Source organism: Podarcis melisellensis (genome assembly GCF_964234715.1).
Source record: "Podarcis melisellensis genome assembly, chromosome: 17".
In the NCBI taxonomy this organism is placed as follows: domain Eukaryota; kingdom Metazoa; phylum Chordata; class Lepidosauria; order Squamata; family Lacertidae; genus Podarcis; species Podarcis melisellensis.
This window is the reverse complement of record NC_138534.1, coordinates 15,801,822-15,823,297: the sequence shown is the minus strand read 5'-3', so window position 1 is coordinate 15,823,297 and position 21,476 is coordinate 15,801,822. Positions and strand designations below refer to the sequence as shown.

General features: G+C 42.3%; 1 protein-coding gene across 5 annotated transcripts in view; it reads right to left on the bottom strand.

The window, feature by feature from the left end:
* Positions 1-21,476, bottom strand: part of BNC2 (basonuclin zinc finger protein 2) — a 411,384-nt gene that overhangs the window by 389,761 nt on the left and 147 nt on the right. Inside the window, exons 1-2 of one of the 5 annotated variants that reach the window (XM_081893851.1) lie at positions 21,118-21,233; positions 15,777-15,865 (exon numbers count right to left, since the gene is read on the bottom strand). The exons of 2 other annotated variants lie outside the window; for them this stretch is intronic. In XM_081893851.1, the coding sequence (XP_081749977.1) occupies positions 15,777-15,780 (4 nt within the window). In that variant the 5' untranslated portion in view covers positions 15,781-15,865; positions 21,118-21,233. Of the gene's footprint in view, positions 1-15,776; positions 15,866-21,117; positions 21,242-21,476 lie in introns of those variants that run through there. 2 more of the 5 variants (XM_081893850.1, XM_081893848.1) reach the window with 2 other exon arrangements.

Here is a 21,476-nt window from a genome sequence, read left to right as displayed (position 1 = left end):
AAAACACACTGATGTTTCCTAAATACCAAACAAGCAATTCACCCATATGACTATGCAAAAATTGAAACTGAATTAAACTGAATTGCACAAGAAGTGGAATGTGGGAGACAGCTATGCTTTCCTTGGTCATAATGACCCCATTCTCCCTATCTGCCAAGCATTCTCAAAATATACCTATTGTGGAGAAGAGCGGCTGGAGATTTTAAAAGGATCTTGACAAAAACACTGGATCTTCTTGCCAAATACATTTTGTTGTCACACATTTTAGATTTTTTTCTTTAAAAAAAGGAAGAATGATTTAAGTCACATTAATTCTGAGGTGTGACCTGCAATGGTAGGCTACATGTTGTGTTCAGAACATGGTGCCAAATGGTTCTCTGAAACATTCATCACAATGAAAAAAAGAAATACGGAAATTTGCAGAGACATAAAATTGCCTTGGTTTCATAATTAAAATGTTCACGAAATGTCAAATTTAAATGGTACTGGAAAACATATTTCCGTATTATGTCATGGAACAAAAGTCAAATTTGTTCGTCCCACAATAGGTCAATGCAGGTTAGCACTTTGCCAAACATCTAATACACTGTTCCTCACCTCATGTACATGATTTCCTCCTTACTACTTCACAGAGCATCACAAACAACCAAAGCTCACCCATAGAAGGATCATTTTGTCATCTGTACAGGCTCAGCATGACCTATCCTCCTCATACAAATCTACCTGCATTAAGATTTATCAGAAGCTTAAGCCAAGGACAGGTTTTAGGCTTGGACCAATCAAGGGTAGCTTCCTCCAACTGTGTAGAAAAGCAGGTAAGTCATAATAAAAGGAGGGCAACATAATAAAAGGAGGGCAATAAAAGAGGGCTACTCACTATGGTGAATGAGAACCATCTAGAATCAAACCATGGTTTCAAACTGTGGCTTGTTCTCAAACCATAGTTTAAACAGTTCCCAATCTGGAACTTCACCAGGAACTGTGGTTACTTTACAATCAAAACTCTTTGCCCCAGTTGTGAAAGAGGAGGAGAAGGGAGGGAAAGTGTACAAGCCTGAGGCTTGCCACAGCTTGTTCTCATAGCAAAAAACCTTGGTTGAATTGAGCCAATATGAGCATCTCCAGTGTACATTTGTTAGCAAACCAAACATGATTATGTACTACCATAATATGCTGTAATACATTACAGCTCAATTCTTCATGTAAACCCTTCCTTACATATTAGTTTTAAAATTTATACCCCATCTTTCAAAACGGAAGACCCTCCTAGACAAAACAAGGTTTGCACAAGGATAGTGGTAGTAGTGGTAGTAGTAAGAATAATAATTTATATGCTATCCATCTGACTGTGATGCCCCAACCACTCTGGCATCCAACAAAGAATAGTAAAAACACAATACAACATTGTATATACTCTCACTGTGCCAATTATTGTAACTGTCCAATAATTTAACACACCAATGCAATTTTTAATTATTCTGATTCTTCCTCATTTTCCTCTACCATTTTAAAATATACAGATGCATTTATAATGTTGTATCTAACCAATGAATGCTTGTTTATTTGTATTAATCATTCATTTTGTGTACTGGCCCTTCATGCAAAGATCTGAGGGCAGTTCACAGAAGAAGAAGAAGAAGAAGAAGAAGAAGAAGAAGAAGAAGAAGAAGAAGAAGAAGAGAGGAGGAGTTTGGATTTGATATCCCGCTTTATCACTACCCGAAGGAGTCTCAAAGCGGCTAACAATCTCCTTTCCCTTCCTCCCCCATAACAAACACTCTGTGAGGTGAGTGGGGCTGAGAGACTTCAGAGAAGTGTGACTAGCCCAAGGTCACCCAGCAGCTGCATGTGGAGGAGCGGGGATGTGAACCTGGTTCCCCAGATTACGAGTCCACCGCTCTTAACCACTACACCACACTGGCTCTCAAAAAGACAACATAAAACCACAAAACACATACAGTAATTAAAAAACAAAAACGTAACAAACCAATAAGCAATATTGGTCCTCTTGTTTTCCCAAGTCAACAGAGGAAATAATTGTTGGTGAACCAGGTCCATCATGACACTGAGCAACACAGTAGACCACACCCAGAGAAGGTGGAGAGATATGCACACAAATGCATATATAACTAAGCCCTAATTCTGTACTTATTTCAGATAAACATATCTGTGTGCAATATGCAGCTAGAACTACATATGTTAGGGGGAGGAAGCAGATAGATGCTAACTCTTTAGTGCTTACCTTCTGGAGGTGGTTGGAGGATGGATGGCGGCAAACAGATTGCGATTGAATCCTGACAAGACAGAAGTACTGTTTCTGGGGGACAGGAGGCGGGCATATGTGGAGGATTCCCTGAATGGGGTAACTGTGCCCCTGAAGGACCAGGTGCGCAGCCTGGGAGTCATTTTGGACTCACAGCTGTCCATGGAGGCACAGGTTAAATCCGTGTCCAGGGCAGCTATGTACCAGCTCCATCTGGTATGCAGGCTAAGACCCTATCTGCCTGCGAACTGCCTCGCCAGAGTGGTGCATGCTCTGGTTATCTCCCACTTGGACTACTGCAATGCGCTCTACGTGGGGCTACCTTTGAAGGTGACCCGGAAACTACAACTAATCCAGAATGCAGCAGCCAGACTGGTGACTGGGAGTGGCTGCCGAGACCATATAACACCGGTCTTGAAAGACCTACATTGGCTCCCAGTATGTTTCCGAGCACAATTCAAAGTGTTGGTGCTGACCTTTAAAGCCCTAAACGGCCTCGGTCCAGTATACCTGAAGGAGCGTCTCCACCCCCATCGTTCTACCCGGACACTGAGGTCCAGCACCGAGGGCCATCTGGCGGTTCCCTCACTGCGAGAATCCAAGTTACAGGGAATCAGGCAGAGGGCCTTCTCGGTAGTGGCGCCCTCCCTGTGGAACGCCCTCCCACCAGATGTCAAAGAGAACAACAATTATCAGACTTTTAGAAGACATCTGAAGTCAGCCCTGTTTAGGGAAGCTTTTAATGTTTTATGTATCACAGTATCTTAATATTCTTTTGGAAGCCGCCCACAGTGGCTGGGGAAACCCAGCCAGATGGGTGGGGTATAAATAATAAATTATTATTATTATTATTATTATTATTATTATTATTATTATTATTATTATGTAGCACTCTGAAGTATTCAGTGCGCTTCGCTTGCATTATCTAATTGTAATCTGTACTTCAACTTTAAATTAAGTCATTATTTTTTAAAAGCAAACAAACAAACCATGTTGCAAATACTGAGACGGAGAGTAGAAGATTGTCTAAGTCTACCTAGTGTGTTCATGACAGAGGTAAGATTAAAACTGGAGGCTTTGTAGTTTCCTGAGCTCAATGTCTTGCCCTCTATCCTACCAGCACAAGAGAAGAAGCATCCCTTAGAATGACCACCTATTAAAACAGCTTGATGAACGCCCTTCCCTTCTAGTCTTCCTATTGTCAATCACAACTAGACACCGCAAGTCTATTTGTTTCCCCACAAGCTAGAAGCTGCAAGAGATAAGGCAAGTGGGATAAATGTCAGTATACAGGATCAAATATCTTATTTGGAACAGAGTAGTTGGGGGTGAAAAACTGCAGGCTTAATTGCTGCTAAATGCAGACACGCACGTGCTCTTGAAAAAAGCCTGCCTGGAGTTTCATAGAAAACACACACAGCGAAAGTTGTTGAGAAACAGAATGATGCACTTAAAATAATATCTGTTTACAATTTCAAGTTGCTGCATGGTGGAAAACTTGATTTCTGTAACATGTCCTCAAGATACAATCAAACACGAGAATGTATCCTGCGGTAGGTCGAACTTTCCAATTACTAGAAGCAAGCGCACAAGAGATATAATTACTTATGACACTGGGACAGGCATGCATGTTTCGACACACACAGAGTTCTGAACAACGTTTTTTGGCAGTATATGACAGAAGACTTTAAATGGAACTTTCAAAGACAAGGTGTACTGTGTTATAAAAATATACTGAGTTGAAAAGATCTTTTTTATCCCACCAAATGGTTTTTTAAAGGTATGAACATATTATGCTTAAATATCTCTTTAAAGGCTCGAGAAAGAAAAATATTTCCCTACAGCAGTAAATACAAGCTACATGACAGATTACGGGGGGGGGGGGGAGAATATAACTTTGAACAGTTTTCTTTTCTTTGGGTGAAAGGATATAATTTTCTCTTTTAAGAATGCATAATTTATGGTGAAGAACTTTCAATCAAAGAAAGGTGAGGAGTTTTTTTAAAAATGAATTTAGGAATACATCCTTAGCATCAAATAATATCAATTCACAAGATAAATTCCTGTATAACTTCTGACATTATTGGTTGGGCGGAAAAATGAAGCAGCTTGGGCACCAACCATTGAATTAAGGTGCCATTCAAAACTAAGGGCCCGATTCACACAGCCAATTCACATGGTGTCCAGCTGTTTCGTTTGTCCGGCACAGAGAGAAAACAGATGTTCGCATGCAGACATCATTCACAGCATTTAATGGAAGGGATGTAGTTCAATGGCAAAGCACCTGCTTTGCATTTCCAAAAGTCCCAGATTCAATCCCAAGCACCTCCAGGTATGGCTGAGAATGTTCCCTGTCCGAAATTCTGGAGAGCCACTGCCAGCATGGACAATACTGGACTAAATGGACCCATGGTCTAACAAGGGCAAGGCAGCTTCCTGTGCTCCTACCTGAGACAGGTACACAGCTTGGATCCATTACCTGAGGCTCAGGTGGCCTCGGTGCATCAGCATCATCTGGTGACCCAGCTGCACCCCTTTCTGGGGAGGGATAGCCTACCTTCTGCCAACTATGCTTTGTAACCTCTAGGGTAGATTACTGTAACATGTTATACCTGCAGCTGCCTCTGAAGACAGTTTGGGAACTTCAGCTAGTGCGAAATTCAGCAGATGGGCAAGATGGTTTGAGCATATAATGCCAATCCTGGCCCAACTGCACTGGCTGCCAATTGGTTTATGGGCCCAATTCAAACTACTGGTTTGGACCTATGAAGCCTTAAATGGCTCAGGACTGCAATACATTAAGGAGCGCCTCTTCCCATATAAACTGACCAAGACCTTGTGATTATCATCTGAAGCTCTTCTTCATGTGCCTTCTCCATGAGACGTCCGGAGGGTGGCAACACAAGTGAACCTGTTTGTTGAACGTTCTCCCCAGAGACGGTCACCTGGCACCATCATTATATATCTTGAGAAGCCAAGTAAAAACTTTCCTCTATAAGGCCTTTGACCTATAACTCTCTGTGGCCTTTTAGAAGTGAGTGGGATGTTTTCATAGAATAACAGAATTGCAGAGCTGGAAGAGACCCTAGTCTTTTTCAGCAGGGAGCCGGTCCACTGTCCCTCAGACCTTGTGGGGGGCCGAACTATATTTTTTTGGAGGGGGTGAATGAATTCCTATGCCCCACAAATAATCCAGAGATGCATTTTAAATAAAAGGACACATTCTACTCGTGTAAAAACGTGCTGATTCCCAGACCGTCCAGGGGACAAATTTATAAGGTGATTGGGCCGGATCCAGCCCCTAGTTTGCCTACCCATGATCTAGTCCAACCCCCTGCAATGCAGGGCAGCCAGTGTTCAAAATTGGGATAGAAAAGCTAGGAGCCAAATGGCTCCTGGGAGCTAGGTTGTGGGTGCCAAAACAGAATGTCTAGTCACCATTGGGGGGGTGGCAACCAGATAAAGCAACTACTGTGATTACATATTCATACTCCTTATTTTTTGAAAACCCCACAGAATACATCCCATAAACCAGGGTTTCCCAAACTTGGATCTCCAAAATTTTTTGGACTATCATTCCCATCACTGGTCCTGCTAGCTAGGCATGATGGGAGCTGTAGTCCAAAAACAGCTAAAGACCCAAGTTTGGGAAACTCTGCCATAAACAAATATTTAGTATAGTTAATGGTTTATTCAAGATTACTATCTCTCTCTGTGTGGGGGTGCGCGCATGCAGCAGATCCACTCCCCAACACTGGCACCTTCACCCCAAACTGGTTCCAGGCTTCACAGCTATCCCTCAGTCCCTCTTTTATCCCAAAACTGCAGGGTCTTTCAAACAGAGTCCTCAGATCTGCCCAGCACACTTAGATGGGTATGTGTGAAGGTATGACAACCTTACATGGCCTCCTCGCCTCCACAAAAAACTTCAACTACCCATCATGAGCAATTAGCCAGCGATTTCTCTAACAACTAGCTTCCATTAAGAGACATTCCCATGGCCATTATCAGGCAATTTGCTTGACAAAAGGTATAGCTAGGCCAGTATTCATAACACTATCATCCGGATCACACTGTTTTATAAACCAGTCAATATTTGCAAGAAGTGTGACTCTTCTCCAGGGTCAGATCTATATTATTAAAATAAGAGTCCCAAATCACTCAGAAAACATCAGCTGTAATTCCAAACTACTCAAAGGTAATCTGTCCAGATTCATTAAGGAGAAACCCACTAGCAAGGCTCTGCTGAAGGCTTGCTGAGGTGCATTCCGCCATTACTTAGCCAACATGCTAGATACATGAGCAATTGCATTCATTTCCCAGAATGATACAAATGGCGGAGTTTTGTTCATTAGATGCTGCTGCTTTTGCGATTACTCCTGTCTATTTACAGAGTTCACATTTACAATAATAGCCTTGATTGCAAAGACGTCTAAAGGGGTTTACTTGTATCAGAATGAAATGACATATTAAATATTCAACAGTGCCAAGAACACTCAATGCTGCGCGAGAATGCTCAGAAGAGACACTAAGTACAACGGGGAATGTGGAAGCAAGATGTCCATCACATTTCTCAAAAAGCAAAAGGAAAGTTGAGTGTTGCACTAGCTTATTTACTACCCTTGAGATCAAGTTACCAAGAAGTTGTCCCTAGGTTAGGAAGGGAGCCAGCATAATATTTGGTTTCCCCAATGCTTGTGCGCTTACTTTCAAACACATTGTTTCAGCACAGTGTTGTACTTTGTCCTCAGTTTAAGGCTGGACTTTTAGCCAAAACATTTCTGGCATAAATAACTTGGCCTCAGAAGAGAAAGAAAATATATTGTAACTAAGGCCCAGCAGAATTATTGGATATGCTCTGGGTCCCTTCTTCCCTTCTCTCCTTGACAAAAGCAAAAGTGGTGTTTTATTATCTGTGTGCCACTTAAAAACCAAACAAAAAACCAAACTAAATTACTTGACATTTAGTTACTGCAAACACACAGGCACAATAAAACACTAGTAACCGAGTCATCCTATACTCTGCTTACACAAGGGTAGGGAGATATGGCTCCTCTGCAGTAGTGGAATGGGCATTGTATCTTGTACCTGCTCAGCCTGAGAGGAGAGGAAGACACAGCACATGCAAAACCCCCACACAGCATGAATAGAGCAGCGTCACACAGTACCCCTTGAACGACCACCCCCTGCTAATCCAGAACTGTGCCAGTGGCAATGCCCTCATGCTGTCAACACACAAATAACTCATAACAGTGGGGACCTGCCCCCAGCGCTCTGCATCACAACAATGGCACAGTGGCACAGGAAGCAACAGCTTGGTACTAGCAGTCGAGAGGCATCTCTCCATGCTAGGGGTTCAAGTCTCCCTGTGCTCCTTACAAGCCACCGTTTTGGAAGCAGGAAGCTTGCAGAGAGCACACACAGCCCTCCTGGGGCAAGGCTCAAAACCCGGCTCAGAAAGGAATCTTTTTACCAAGCAGTCAGTGTGTGGTGCTGAATGCAACAAGACTAGGCATAGACCAGGGGTCAGCAGGGCTTATCTTGCTTGGGCCAGCTTGGTCCCATGGAGATCCCTCTGTGGGCTGAATCGTGTGCACGCCCGTGATTTTCAGCATCAGACGTGATTTCCAACGCTGGTTTAGCAGAGCACCGAGTGGGCAGCTCAGTTCATGGGCAGCTTGTGGGCTGGTCAAACAGCCTCCGCAGGTCACTTCCGGCCTTAGGTTGCTGATCCCTGGCATAGACACAAGCTTGCAGCACTAGCCTCCAGGAACTCACTTTATGGGGGGCACTGGGCAGCTGGAATGAGTTACAGCCGCACTAGGGGAAAGGGGCAACATAGCGTGTGCCCCTCACCTTTTCCATATCAATCCCTTCTCAAGTCTCTGGAGATATCCTTATCATGTGCAGGACCCTGTGGGATATTTTACACATCAGTATTCATGGGACAGAACAGTAATGAGGGGAGACATTAAACGACACTACTCATGCAGTCCACACTTGGCTTCAGAAGTTGTGTCATCCTGTTCTTCACACTTCTGCCAAATTATTACTGATGTTTTGGATAAGGGAACTTTTTGCATTCTCATAAACTTTTATTTAAACCAGTTCATTAACCTCTGAATGTACAAAGTGCCTTTTTAAAAATGTATACATGCAACACAAATTTAATGCTAAGCAGCACAACTGGTGCAATGTATTTCAAATTCAGCATGGTTAAGCCAATAGTCTATCAAAGGACTACAAAAGTAATTATTAGACAAACAGTAAGAACAGGCTTTTGTTAACATGAAAAAGATATTGTGAACTCCCAAGAAACCAAGCATTGTCCTTTATTCAACACTGGCACAAAAGAAGCCGTCCAAATTAGTTGTACTGCCACTTATTTATTTAATTCAATTTCAAGATGTATGTACTTTTTAAAGGAGGTCTGGTTAGGCTGCACTAAAAACAAAAAAACAGCAATTTCTCCATGCTATGTCATTCATGAAAACATCAAATAAATACACATTAAACAAAACTGGTTCCCAGCTGACATTTTCATCTTTGAACTCAAAACCAGAAAGCAGTATCTGAATTCATCAAAGTTCTTATCAATCTAATGATAAGATGTTCCATACAATGAGTTTGCATGTCACACTAAGCCAAACAACAATTTAGCATGAGCACACAAGTGTACAGGCTCCAGGGGACAAGACTGTGATCACTTTACTCCTCCTTGGCTATTCTGGGGAATCACCAGGGAAACCCAGCCAGATGGGCGGGGTAAAATAAATAAATAAATAAATAAATAAATAAATAAATAAATAAATATTATTATTCATTGTGCTGAACTAAGCTGTGCCTTGGCTTAGTGTGTCATTTGAACACAGGACTGTGATTTAAGCTCTCTCCAGACTAACCATGAGCCGTAAACAAGGTTTGATCCTACCAATGGATGCGGTTTGCTCAGGGGACCTAAACCAGAAGTCTGGATTTGAATGACACCCAAGCCAAAACATGGCTTGGCTCAGCGCAGCAACAGAACAAGCAGGGGGGAAGAAAGAGGCTGCTGTATCTTCTCCAGGAGCCCACACTAAGCTACGGTTTGGTTTAGCATGAAGGAAAAACCAGGACAATGTTGTTAGGTTTGTTCTGATTTGTTTTGTCTTGTTCTTTAAACATTCAGTTTTACCATTCGTGTTTTTTATAATGTGGCAGCCTAGGAAATTTCTGAACAATTGCTATTTACTAATTTCTGCAGCAGATGTAGTTCTCATTTTTGTACATGAATAACTAAAAGTTGTGCTTAAAAACACAAACAACAAAAATGAAGCAAACCTTCCTTTGTGCGTAGCTACCAAATAGACTCTGCCTAGGCCAATTGTGTTCTGCTTGTCAATTTGACTTTTTGCTTTCTAAAGCGTAAATCATTTGTTTGCTGTGCTTTGCCTTCTTTCACAAGAAGGAAAACAAAGCAGCTCAACAATGCATTTATACTAACTGAAATAGCACAGCGTAACAAGAAGAATGAAACTTTAAAATTGTTAACTTCATTCTAGCCATCCATATCTATTGGTGGATACATCTTGCTAAGAAACTCTATTTACATCACAAAATGGCCAATTGTGTTCTTCCTCCACCCGCCTTGAGCATGAAGAAATATCAGCAACCGTCATAGAACTATTTCATATTGTGCTTGGTGTGCAACTGCTAGAACTTAATGCTAAAAAGATTAAGAGCCTGGGTCACATCAATGTGCCCATGCAGGCCACCTGATACCTTCTTTCTGATATTATCCAGATCTGATTGTTGTAGGAAATTTTTAATATCACATGATAGACAAAGCACTGACATCAAAGGGCAGATAAGCATGTTTGGAGCAATGGATCAAATATTCCTCTCCATGGTGGAGCTCTGAAAAGCTGTTTCTGCAAATTTGAAGCTTTATCCTGTTGTAAGGTAAAGGTAAAGGGACCCCTGACCATTAGGTCCAGTCATGACCAACTCTGGGGTTGCGGCGCTCATCTCACTTTATTGGCAGAGGGAACCAGTGTACCGCTTCCGGGTCATGTGGCCAGCATGACTAAGCCACTTCTGGCAAACCAGAGCAGCACACGGAAATGCCGTTTACCTGCCCGCCGGAGCAGTACCTATTTATCTACTTGCACTTTGACGTGCTTTCGAACTGCTAGGTTGGCAGGAGCAGGGACCGAGCAACGGGAGCTCACCCCGTCACGGGGATTCAAACCGCTGACCTTCTGATCAGCAAGTCCTAGGCTCTGTGGTTTAACCCACAGCGCCACCCACGTCTCTTTTCCTGTTGTACTTGACACCAATTGCCTCCTTCTCCCCCTTGTGACGTCACAAAGATCTACACTGTCTCTGAAGCTGTACTGAACTTTCAAATAAAAGTTATCATTTTTCAGGGTAATATGGAAGATGATGAACCTTTATTTAAATTATTGTTGCAAGGTTAAAAGACAGTGCCATCTCTGGGCAGTAGACAAAACTTAAAGCACAATTCAATAATGTAATGCCAACATGCAATAACTGCAGATTAATCAACATGTTAGAACAATGAAGAGCCTGGCTTTAAAACATGAAACCAAATGCCTTCAAGTCCTTTTCGACGATTAACAATGCTGGAGCTAGAGACACACGCCTTGTTCCACAAACTAGGGGCCACCAGTGAAAAGGTCCTCTCTCTAAAGCTTACCAGTCTCATATCTTTACAGCAAGCTAACAAACAATGTCTCAAACACTGATCTTGGCACAAGCAGGTTTGTATGGATGAAGAGTGTTCCTCAAACAATCCGGCCCTGTACTATTTAGGACATAAGAGGTGGAAACCAGCACCTTCAACTGGGCTGAGAAACACTAGCAACCAGTTCAACTGAATACTGTTGGTGTTAGGATCTGACCAGCTAGTCTAAACAAATACTAACTCAACAAATATATTCTGTACCAGCTAAAGTTTCTGAGTCAACTTCAAAAACAGCCCCATGTAGAATTGAGGACACTGCAACAGCTTGAAGCAAACACTTGAAGCAATGTCCCCTTTCTCTAGAGAGTTCAAGCAGTACTTCTTTTAAGATACATGACATGTCTAAAAGCAAGACTAGCTTAGTCTAGTGTTTGATTGGCAGATTTGCACCTCTGACATTTTCATCTGCGGAATCGGGTCCATCTTCACCCACACTTCCTCCTCTTTCATTCTAACCCTTTAGCAATTCCATGGCATTTCAAGCTCCTATTACACACGTCTTGAATCTCACCCCACCCCCACTAATTACTCTCAAAATGTATGTTTTTTATTAATAGTCACTTTATATTGAATCTATTCAACATAAACACGAGTTGTTTTCCTGACAACTGTACTTTCAGTAGGCCTTGAACAGCTTCCTATCTAGAAAGGGTTTTGATATCTGAATGTCCTTCAGCAAAACTACAATAAGGAATAAGGACATGGAGAAAACAGAGCTAGAAGTATTAAGACTGGACAGTAGACATCTATCATGTCAAAGTGCAAGATGCCTAAACAGATTGGGGAAGATGCACAATAAAAGCTTATAAAATCATAAATCATGCAGTGAAAGTAGACTGATTTTCCCACTGTCCCATAAAATCATCACTTGGGATCAGCCAATTAAATTAATTAGCAGTAGAAGATTCAGGACACACAAGGCATAATTAACTTATGGAATTCACTGCCACAATATGTGTTCATTACCACATGAATTCTGGTGCTGGCCAATGTGGTAGAAGGCGTTAAAGGGGAATTAGGAAACTATGACAATAAAATTAAAGTGATCCCATCTTCTGATAAAGCACAGCCTGTTTTGCATATAGATAACTGGGGATATGACTGGAGACAGGGAAACAGAAATGAAAGCACAACAGGATAAATATTGTACAGTGGTACCTCGGGTTACATACGCTTCAGGTTACATATGCTTCAGGTTACAGACTCCGCTAACCCAGAAATATTACTTTGGGTTAAGAACTTTGCTTCAGGATGAGAACAGAAATCGTGCAGCGGTGGCGCAGCGGCAGCAGCAGGAGGAGGCCTCCATTAGCTCAAGTGGTGCTTCAGGTTAAGAACAGTTTCAGGTTAAGAACGGACCTCCGCAACGAATTAAGTACTTAACCCGAGGTACCACTGTATAACTTATTTGGTTCTTTGCATAGGTATGTGACTTGACTTGCCCCACCTCGCTCTGAGCCACTTTAACCTTCACAGCAAAAAAATTACAAATGTTCAGAACCAGCAAAATGTATTATAATGCTTAGTAATTTCGAAAGGCTATACTGGATTTCATTGCTTAGAGCTGATCATATCAACGGTACTGTCAATGTTTTTAATGCACAGTTTGCCATTCTGATCCTTGACAAGGTACCTTTTAGAGGATTACAAGAAATATATTCCATTTTAGCTAGGTTTCTCTTCTCTTTTTTAAAAAGTCAATATTTTCACCAGTTGCAGATAACATTTATTTTTTATTTATTTTTTTGTTCTTGTAACAGAAACCTAAAATGAAAATAGCATGATTGACAAGTACCTCACAGGCAACCCTGGCAACACTTAATTCGACTCCCTCTCCTTTGGCTCCTTAAGCAAAATTCCTCCGCAACTGTTTGTCTTCACAGTAACTCCCACAAAGCTCATTACTGCCAGCCTTAGTCTATCCCTCATGTTGCGCATTTATCTCTGGGGTGCATTATCAACATGTGGCACATGTCCTTGACATGCACAGAAGAGCCTGCACCCCAGGACAGCAGCACGCATGACAATAGTGTTGACTCTCAGTCCATTATGGTTGCTGGGATGTAACCGAGAAATCTAATAACTGTGACAGTGGGCCTTTGGGTTCTGGCTTGCCTTTTCCAGACAGTGAAGCTGCACAGACACTAATGAAAGGTTAAATGAATAGGAATAGCTGACAAGAGGTACAATGAAGAAGGGGCTTGGTAATCTACAGACACTGAGCAGAGATCTTTGGCTCAAGCAGAGAAAGGACAGCACATCAGCAAGTCACAATATTTAAAACAGCTTGCTATACACAGAGGCTTTTGTGTCTGGGTACATGTCTGGCTCTGGAAGGAAAAAAGACCCTGAAAAGGAATTCCAGCATGGGGCACTTCGGCAAATGTAAGGTCACAAAGAGGGAAAAATGTTTTCTGTGTGCTGCTACATCTTTGTACAGAACATTAAAAAGCAGCTATTAAAAAGACACATGAATCACAACTTTTAAGGACAATGAGGCCTGCTTGGCAATTACAGCTGCCTTTCAGAGGAATCCCAACCGATAGTGGAAATGGGTGTTAATGCTGCATATGTATTTCTTTAAGAACCAGAGTCATTTATAATCCACGCATCACTTTGCCTGCATTTCTTCTTCCTAGAGCTATCAACTTCATTAGCATGAATGTGCAGTATCTGAAAAGGCAAAGGGTTGAAAGATGTAGCTGAAAAAACAACAAGGTTTTACAACTCTTTAAGTCACCTTTTGACTTGAAACAATGACAACATTTTTTTCCAGCACATTTGGGTACTTGATATCTCCTACTCGTTTGCTGATGTGATAATTATGTTCACAAAACATACCAAAATGCCATAGGTTTTCCCCCCCTCCAAATGAAGGCAAGGGTAGAAGGACAAATAAAGCTGTTAGGCACAATAGGAAAATATTTTAAACAAACACATACCTATTAAAGAACAGCAGTCAAGAGTGAGCTAAAGGAGGGGGTGGGGTGGAAGATGCATCTCCCCAGAACAGAAAGTAACCTGATCACAATATTGTGTTTGACATAACCTTAAGCATCTTTACTCAGAAGTATGTTTCAATGACTTCAGTAAGGTTTGCTCCAATAATATTTAGTGCATGCAAGACTGCAGTTGTGCAACCCAGTCTTCTACCTGTTTATTCAGAAGCCCCGCCAGGTTCGGGAAACCTTAATCTTAGCTAAGTGCACACCCAGGATTACAGCCCAAGGCTGTGCTCATATTCAATGGGGTAAGCCCCATTGAAATCTAAGAAACATTTCTGAGTGAGCATGCAGAGGATGAACAGTACAGTATTTTTTTAAGCTTTAACACCCTGATTCTAAAGACATTTGCTTTAGGTAAATCCTATATTTTTCAGTGGACTTTCTCCTATTTAAACATGACTGAGTTCACTTAAACCCACAGTCTCAATCATACCCTTAGTGTGTTTTTTTACGATGCACTAACTTTAAGTGTACATGTATCACAGTACTTTGTATTTAAAACAGTGAAAGACACTTCCTAGGCTAGAGCTCTGTGCCCATTTTTTATATACATGGGACTTCCCCGCAATGGAAGTGCCAGCTGAGCTTTGCATCAATGAAACTGCCCCATACACACAAGTGTGCTTGCCGGAGCAACAGCTGCATGTTTACTGAAGGATCTACGCGGGCAGTGTCTGTACTTCAGACTGCAGGTAAATGGTATATATAAGATTGAGTGCAGTTCACTCCATTAAATAGCTATCTATACTGCATGCTCCCCTTTGCACACAAACCACCCCCATGACAACCTCCTGCATATTCCCTCTCTCACACATTGCAATTGCTAAGCTCCCTTGTCACCTTTCACCCAATTATGAAGCCACCATCTCCTGCAGAGCCTGCTGTCATCTTCACCCACATTCCCGTGCCTTCTGCTCCTCCCTTTTGCAACACACAATAATATATGTACAGTATCTTTAAGATAAAGATAATCGTAAGCAGCGAGAGGAGGAAGAGAGGGGACAGAAGGTGAAGAAAGAGCTGTGAGGGGAGAGGAGCCCTTTCTCCATCCTCTGGACCCCCTGAGGAACCCAACAAACCTGCTGTACCTGGAACTGGGTTTGGAGGGTGCAACTTTAATGCAACCTAGCTGTGGGCAGCCTGAGAAATGACCATCTACCTGCCCATAAGAAGCAAGTCTAGAGTGATGTCTGCTGTTTCCAGGATCTCTTCTTATGTGAGACTTTTGTGGGTGAGCTGAGAGTTTGTTTGGACCCACAGGCTTAGAGGGAGGAAGTAAACTAAATTGGTATACATGTAACTTTGTAATTAATGTAACATCTTTATATGCAACTGTGTGTTTTTGCAACATTGTGAGCCCAGCACCAAACAATAAAAAGCCCGTTGCAACTAAGTCTGGAAATGTATCTGTGGACTTGTAAATAACTGTATACTCTACAGATACATCTACAGATACATTTCCAGACTTAGTTGGTTTAGGCTTGACTAGTCCCACTCCATGGCTTTCAATGGGACTTATGTACACATTAGTGGTGAAAAATCAGTGAGGTCCTTTACCCCAGCTGCATTCCAAGTTGCATTTCTACATTGCTACATGCACAAGATGGGGCGGGGAGAGATGTCTTCACCCAATGCAACATTACCTAATTGTCTCCTCATGCCTGCAACCACCACCCGCCCCCCAAAATATCCTCCTATTCCATGAAGCTGTCATCTGTTCAGGTGCATCGACTGTCTCAGATGTGCACACAAATCACTGAACTCATATGTCAAATCAGATGGAAGCTGTTTTCATAGAATCATAGAACTGTAGATTTGGAGGGGGCTCCAAGGGCCATCTAGTCCAACCCTCTGCAATCGCAAGAATCTCAGCTAAAGCATCAAAGGGGAAACACATCAAAGAGCAGCATTTCTCGATAACCTACAGGATTCATATGAACTGTGGCCAACATCATGTGAATCTGGAACATCATATGTATTTGGCTTCAAACACCAGCAGTGGAAGCACATTGGAGCTGGAGTAAACATCACTTTGTTCACAGCCCTTGTCATGACCAGCTTTTGCTGGATTGCGGCATATTTCTCTAAAATGGACTAAGTAACAATAATACCAAAGGGTGCCTGTTACTTCTTCATCTATACCTACTCTAGATGTTTACATAACAATGGTATTACCATAGAAATTTCTTAAGAAAAGGACATTACTTTGATTTCAGGAATACTGATTTCAAGAATGGTAATTAGTTATTTTAAGCTTCACTCTTATACACACTAACCTGGGAGCAGTGTTAGAAACTGAGATATGAAAGCTAGGAGCTAAATGGTAGCTTAAACCTAGGTTATTGATGCATCAATGGAATCTCTAGGCGTACTTTCTTATAACAAGAATACAGTGCTGAAAATGAATGAACTGCAGCTAAAATATTATGTTCATTTTTCACATGGTCTAGTCCTTCCCCTGCCCACCACCCTAATGTTCTTTAGAGGGTCTCTTCTCCAGTCTTCACAGAGCAGCTGGAAGTGGGGAGGCAGAAAAAGGTCCACTCTGCAGGTTTAATCTGAAATCTTAGGCACAGGACTGTGCCCAGAGCTCGGAAACTGCTCACGCTAATGAAATTCCCTGTCACAAAAATGCACCTAGAACAATGGGAGACTGGAACACTGCCTTGCAGTAAGCCCTATTAAAGGTAATGGGAGCTACTTTTGAGGAGACAGGTAAAGCACTGCGTTGTAAGCCTATTTTTAAGATATCAAACTTCTCCCGTACATAGTAAGTTTCAAAGGTGCCTGGGTATGTACTATATGAGTGAAAAGGACTTGACTGAGGAAGTTAAGGGGAGGAACTCCTCTGAAAATCAAAACCACATGCTGTCACTGAAATCAATATTTTGCATATACAGAGATATTATATGTGTATACACACACACACACACACACACACACACACACCATACAGTCATCCAGAAAACAGGAGCTGTTGGGAACATTTGATTCATCAGGAGAAATACAGTACTTAGACTCGAGGCACTGACAACTAAATCAGGATTCTGCTTCTTCTAGTTCTCCACAAAGGACTTTAACCAATAATCTTCTACAGATATTTCAGATATTATTTTATAAACACGCACAGAGGGGGAGAAAGAAATGAGGCACAGCTTCCCCTAGATAGAAGCTAAGTGTTCTTGATTTTAACTCAGCAACTTTTTCAGTGCCAAAGCTTAAAGAGATGTGGGGGATAAATGGGAACATCTGGTATAGCACATAAAAGGTAAATATTACTTATTGTCCATTAAAAAAAGAACTCTCGCCTAAACATTTTCAATTCACACTTGACTTAGAAACCTTGTACCTTGAAACCTTAGATGGTGCAATTCTTGTACATTTTGTAGGAAATGACTGTCTACTTTTCAAGAATTAAGGCTGCTATGCTAACGCTAACTTAACTTGGAAATAAGTTCAACTGATATAAAAAGCAGAACATACGCTTGCAAATAAATGTGTTGAGGACCAGGATGTACATGTAAGAAAAACAGAGAACATATGAATAACTCACATATTAGGAATCATTTGATGGCTCAAAGTGTTTCCCTTTCTCCCCCTTTTCTTTTAACAGAAGACTGGAAATGCCAATAGTAATTTTCTCACTCTGTTTTCACTAAAATAATATTTACACAGAGTATGTGTAATGACTTTTTTCCCTTGTTTAATCCCCTATGTATCTGAGTACTGGATACAATGGAATTACAATTATTTAGCAGGCTATAAATAATGTATCTGGCATGCGCAATTGATATTTAGCATGTCTTACTAGAACTATAAAAGGCTCATTATAGATCAGCAAATCATTTCTAACAAGCAAGTTCAGCTGTGAAATACCAAAGGAAACCTTTACTGTACATTGCTGATATGCGTGTGTGTGTGTGTGTGTGTGTGTGTGTGTGTTAATGGATATAAATTTAATTTAATACAGTGAGGAACATACCACCCAGAATAATTTTTTTTAAAAAAATGCCAAGACACAAACAAACTTCATAACTGCACCACGTCGATGACTGATTTAATAATTTAATTTAATAAATTGAAACAACAGGAGAATACCCTGCCTTTGGAAGAGGGCTGAGTGTCCAGTTTCGTCGTTCCTGAACAGCTGTATTCGCCAGCTTAAGTTGCTCAGCTAATTCCTGGCTTGCAAGGACTAACGTGGAAGCCAAATAAAAAGAAGGAAAGAAATTCACACACACACAAAAAGATCAATTTTCTATGAAAGATCAAATGAGAAAACTGTGGGGACAGCACCAGGTCAGAGTGTAGAGAACTATGCAGTCCTGTTCTTCATTAACTTGAAACCTCTTGGGATGCCACACACTACCTGTCCCTGAGCTTATTGAAACGCCTAACACTAACCCCTGTCTCTGCGCCACTCTTCTGGGCCCCAAGTGAATCATATCCTGCCGCTGACAAGTTTAGCTGGGGGACCACAGATGAAACATGAAAAGTGCTTTTCTCTCTCTCTCTACCCCCCCACCTCCCTTCTCTAAATCAGGCAGATTTCTGGGCAGTGGTGGTGGGGAAAGACGACACAGCGTTGACTCAGTGACATGGCGAGATGAAACAAGAGGTCCAGGCCACTCTTGGAGCTTTGCAGATAAAAGTAATCAAATGACACTCCTGGAATGCAAATTGGCATTCTTGGACTGCAGCAATTGCGCAACCCATGAAACATCCTTGACAGCAAAGCAAGATTAGGACAAAATGTTATGTAAAAGCACTGAACGAAAAAAGGGAAAGGGGGGGAAAGGGGGGGCGGGAAGAAGCTTGCTTGGAAATTCAAACAGATCACATTTACGCACCATAACATTGCAGGAGTCAAGTCTGCTCCTCAGCTCCATTCTTTTTACTGCTTTGTTTCATGTAAATGCATAACCCAGTGTGTCAAAGAGACACACACAGAGAGAGATCCTGATCTCTGTACACTTGTAAGAATGGAAAACATTCGGAGCAGTGGAAATAAACATGTGTGCCTGCTACATTTCTTGCAATATAAATATTTTTAAAGTTAACTATTTTCCAAAACATTTCTAAATAGATCTTTGCTACATCAAAACTAGTGTTGGGTATATGGGAATTAATAATACTTAATACCCAGTCACCGTACGTAGGCAGCCTCTGGCCAGGTGGAATGAAATCTCCTTAATGTACAACCTGAAAAGTATTTTAATACCCCTATAATTTTTTTAAAAAAACTTCATAAAACTGGAAAAGCATTTATGCAAACACACACAAGTCAGAAGTTAGGACTTCTGACACTGTAAGTGTGAATATCCCCTTATTTACATTTCAGGCTGAAGCTTCCTGAAATTTTTAAGGACAAGAGATGTTCTATGCTTTCTTGCAATGACTTGATATTCTTCAGAAGATCTGCTGATCAGGCAGACTTATTAAATATTCCTGGATGAATGAACTTATTAAAATGCAAGCGCTCCCCATCCCCATTTTTAAATGGTAAAAAAAAAAGTCTCATTAATTACTGTTTTAAAAAAAGTAATTACTGCCCATGGAAGATAAGCAATGATACACATGGTATGTTTAAAAAAAAATACAAAAGGGTGATAAAAATAAAATAAATGCTCACTTCTGTATTATAAGATTTCATTTGCCATGTCAGGAAACGTGTGAAGGATTTGAGAAGAGGTCTGAAATGTTTCGCAGGGACTTTTGCACTTCAAGTCATTTCTACTGAGTGGCACAATCTCTCCCCCCCCCCCCATGCAAAATACATTTTAATGCTGGATCTACTTAGATTATTACGTGATGTCCTTTGTGCATCAATTTTACAACAGCTTGACTCTAGGGTAAATGAGAAGCACCATAAACTGCAGTCTGCTTTCAAAACCACTTTAATTTCTGTCAGTGCTGCGGTTACCACAGTCCTGAGCGCATGATGCGCCACTTTTACCCACCCACCTCCCCTCTTTAGGGTTGCCTTCATTTGACAGTCACATCTCCTACATTCCAAGAGGGGCTTTGATCACTGGAACAAGACATGCCACTCTACGGGGAAGGGGTGGCGGCGAGGAAATAGTATTTTCCCTAAACGCATTCTAATTACAGACGCAGAACGCAAGAGCATCCCATTCCCCAAGTGGGGCTTATGACAGCAACGCGCAGGGGTTAAAGTACACTTAAAATGCAAGGCAGCGAGCCCGGGGAAGAATCCATCCCCACTCATCCCTAGACTAGAAGACCACCGAATTTCTTCGTTCGCTGAGCCGGTTGGGTCTTTTGAAAGTGCCAGCAGAAATTAATGCAAACAGATAGTGTCCCTCTCTACCTCTTCAAAACCTGCCAGTTCTTTAATAAAATGTCCACATCAAAAACCGCCCAGGGGGAAAAAAGGCTTCAGAAAGGTAGGTTTCCTGGGTTTATTTTAACTTGCGTAACACCTTCAAGGGGGAGAAGGTGAAGATTTTAATGATAATAATAATAATAATAATAATAATAATAATAAGCGTTTTGCAAATTCCTAAGAGCACCTGACATCTTCCTTTCTCTACCTTCTTGAATCACTTTCGTTTCCTGCTTTCTATGGGGCTCGCTTCCGATGTGCAGCGGCTGGCAATCTCTCCGCAGACCCCTTTCCTAGAAGGCTAAGAATAATAATGGCCCTCCACGAAGCGCCTGCCTGCCTGCGCTCTGCCGCCTTCTCCTCGCCCGCCCGCCCGCCCGCCCGCAGCACGAGCCTTCCTGCCCGGGACAAGTTCTGCTAACGAACCGCGCCGCCTGCAGAGGTGAAAACTGCCAAGCACATGACCGAAAAGTCGCGCGCGGGACCGGCGGCTTTGCACTTCTGGCCTGGGAGCCCGAGGCGCTGGAGATCGTCGAATACACACACTCTCTCTCTCCCCCACTCGCGCAGAGCTCGCAGCCCACCTCCCTTGGACGCCCCCCTCCCGCCGATCGGCGACCCCCGATCTCTCCACTGGCGCACACAGCCCTCCCTTGCAGGCTGCTCTTCGCCAGCGCCGCGTACCCAACACACACCTCGAGCGAGGAGAGGAGGGGGGGGATCTCATTCCTTAGCCCCTCCCGCTCTTTTCCCTCACCTTGGATGCCAGGAGCAGAAGGGGAAAGAGCTCCCATCCCATTCTCTCTCTCCCTCCCTCCCTGAAGGGAAGATGGTGGGGAGGGGGGAAGAGAGAGAGAGAGAGAAACGACCCAACTTCAGGCCAACTTTCCAATCCGGACCCTGCTCTGCGCTTCGCCGCCTTCGCCCCCCCCCCCTCGGTCCCCGCTTGTTTGTTTCTAAGGTTTTTGAGGAAACACGCTTCCTCACAGGCGGGGCTGTTTGCATTACGGCACGCTTCAAAAGGCGCGCGCGCACACACACGCACCCGCCACCCGCCACCCAAAAACAAAAAACAAAAAAACACACCACTCAACTTTTTTTTTAAAGGAAATGTTG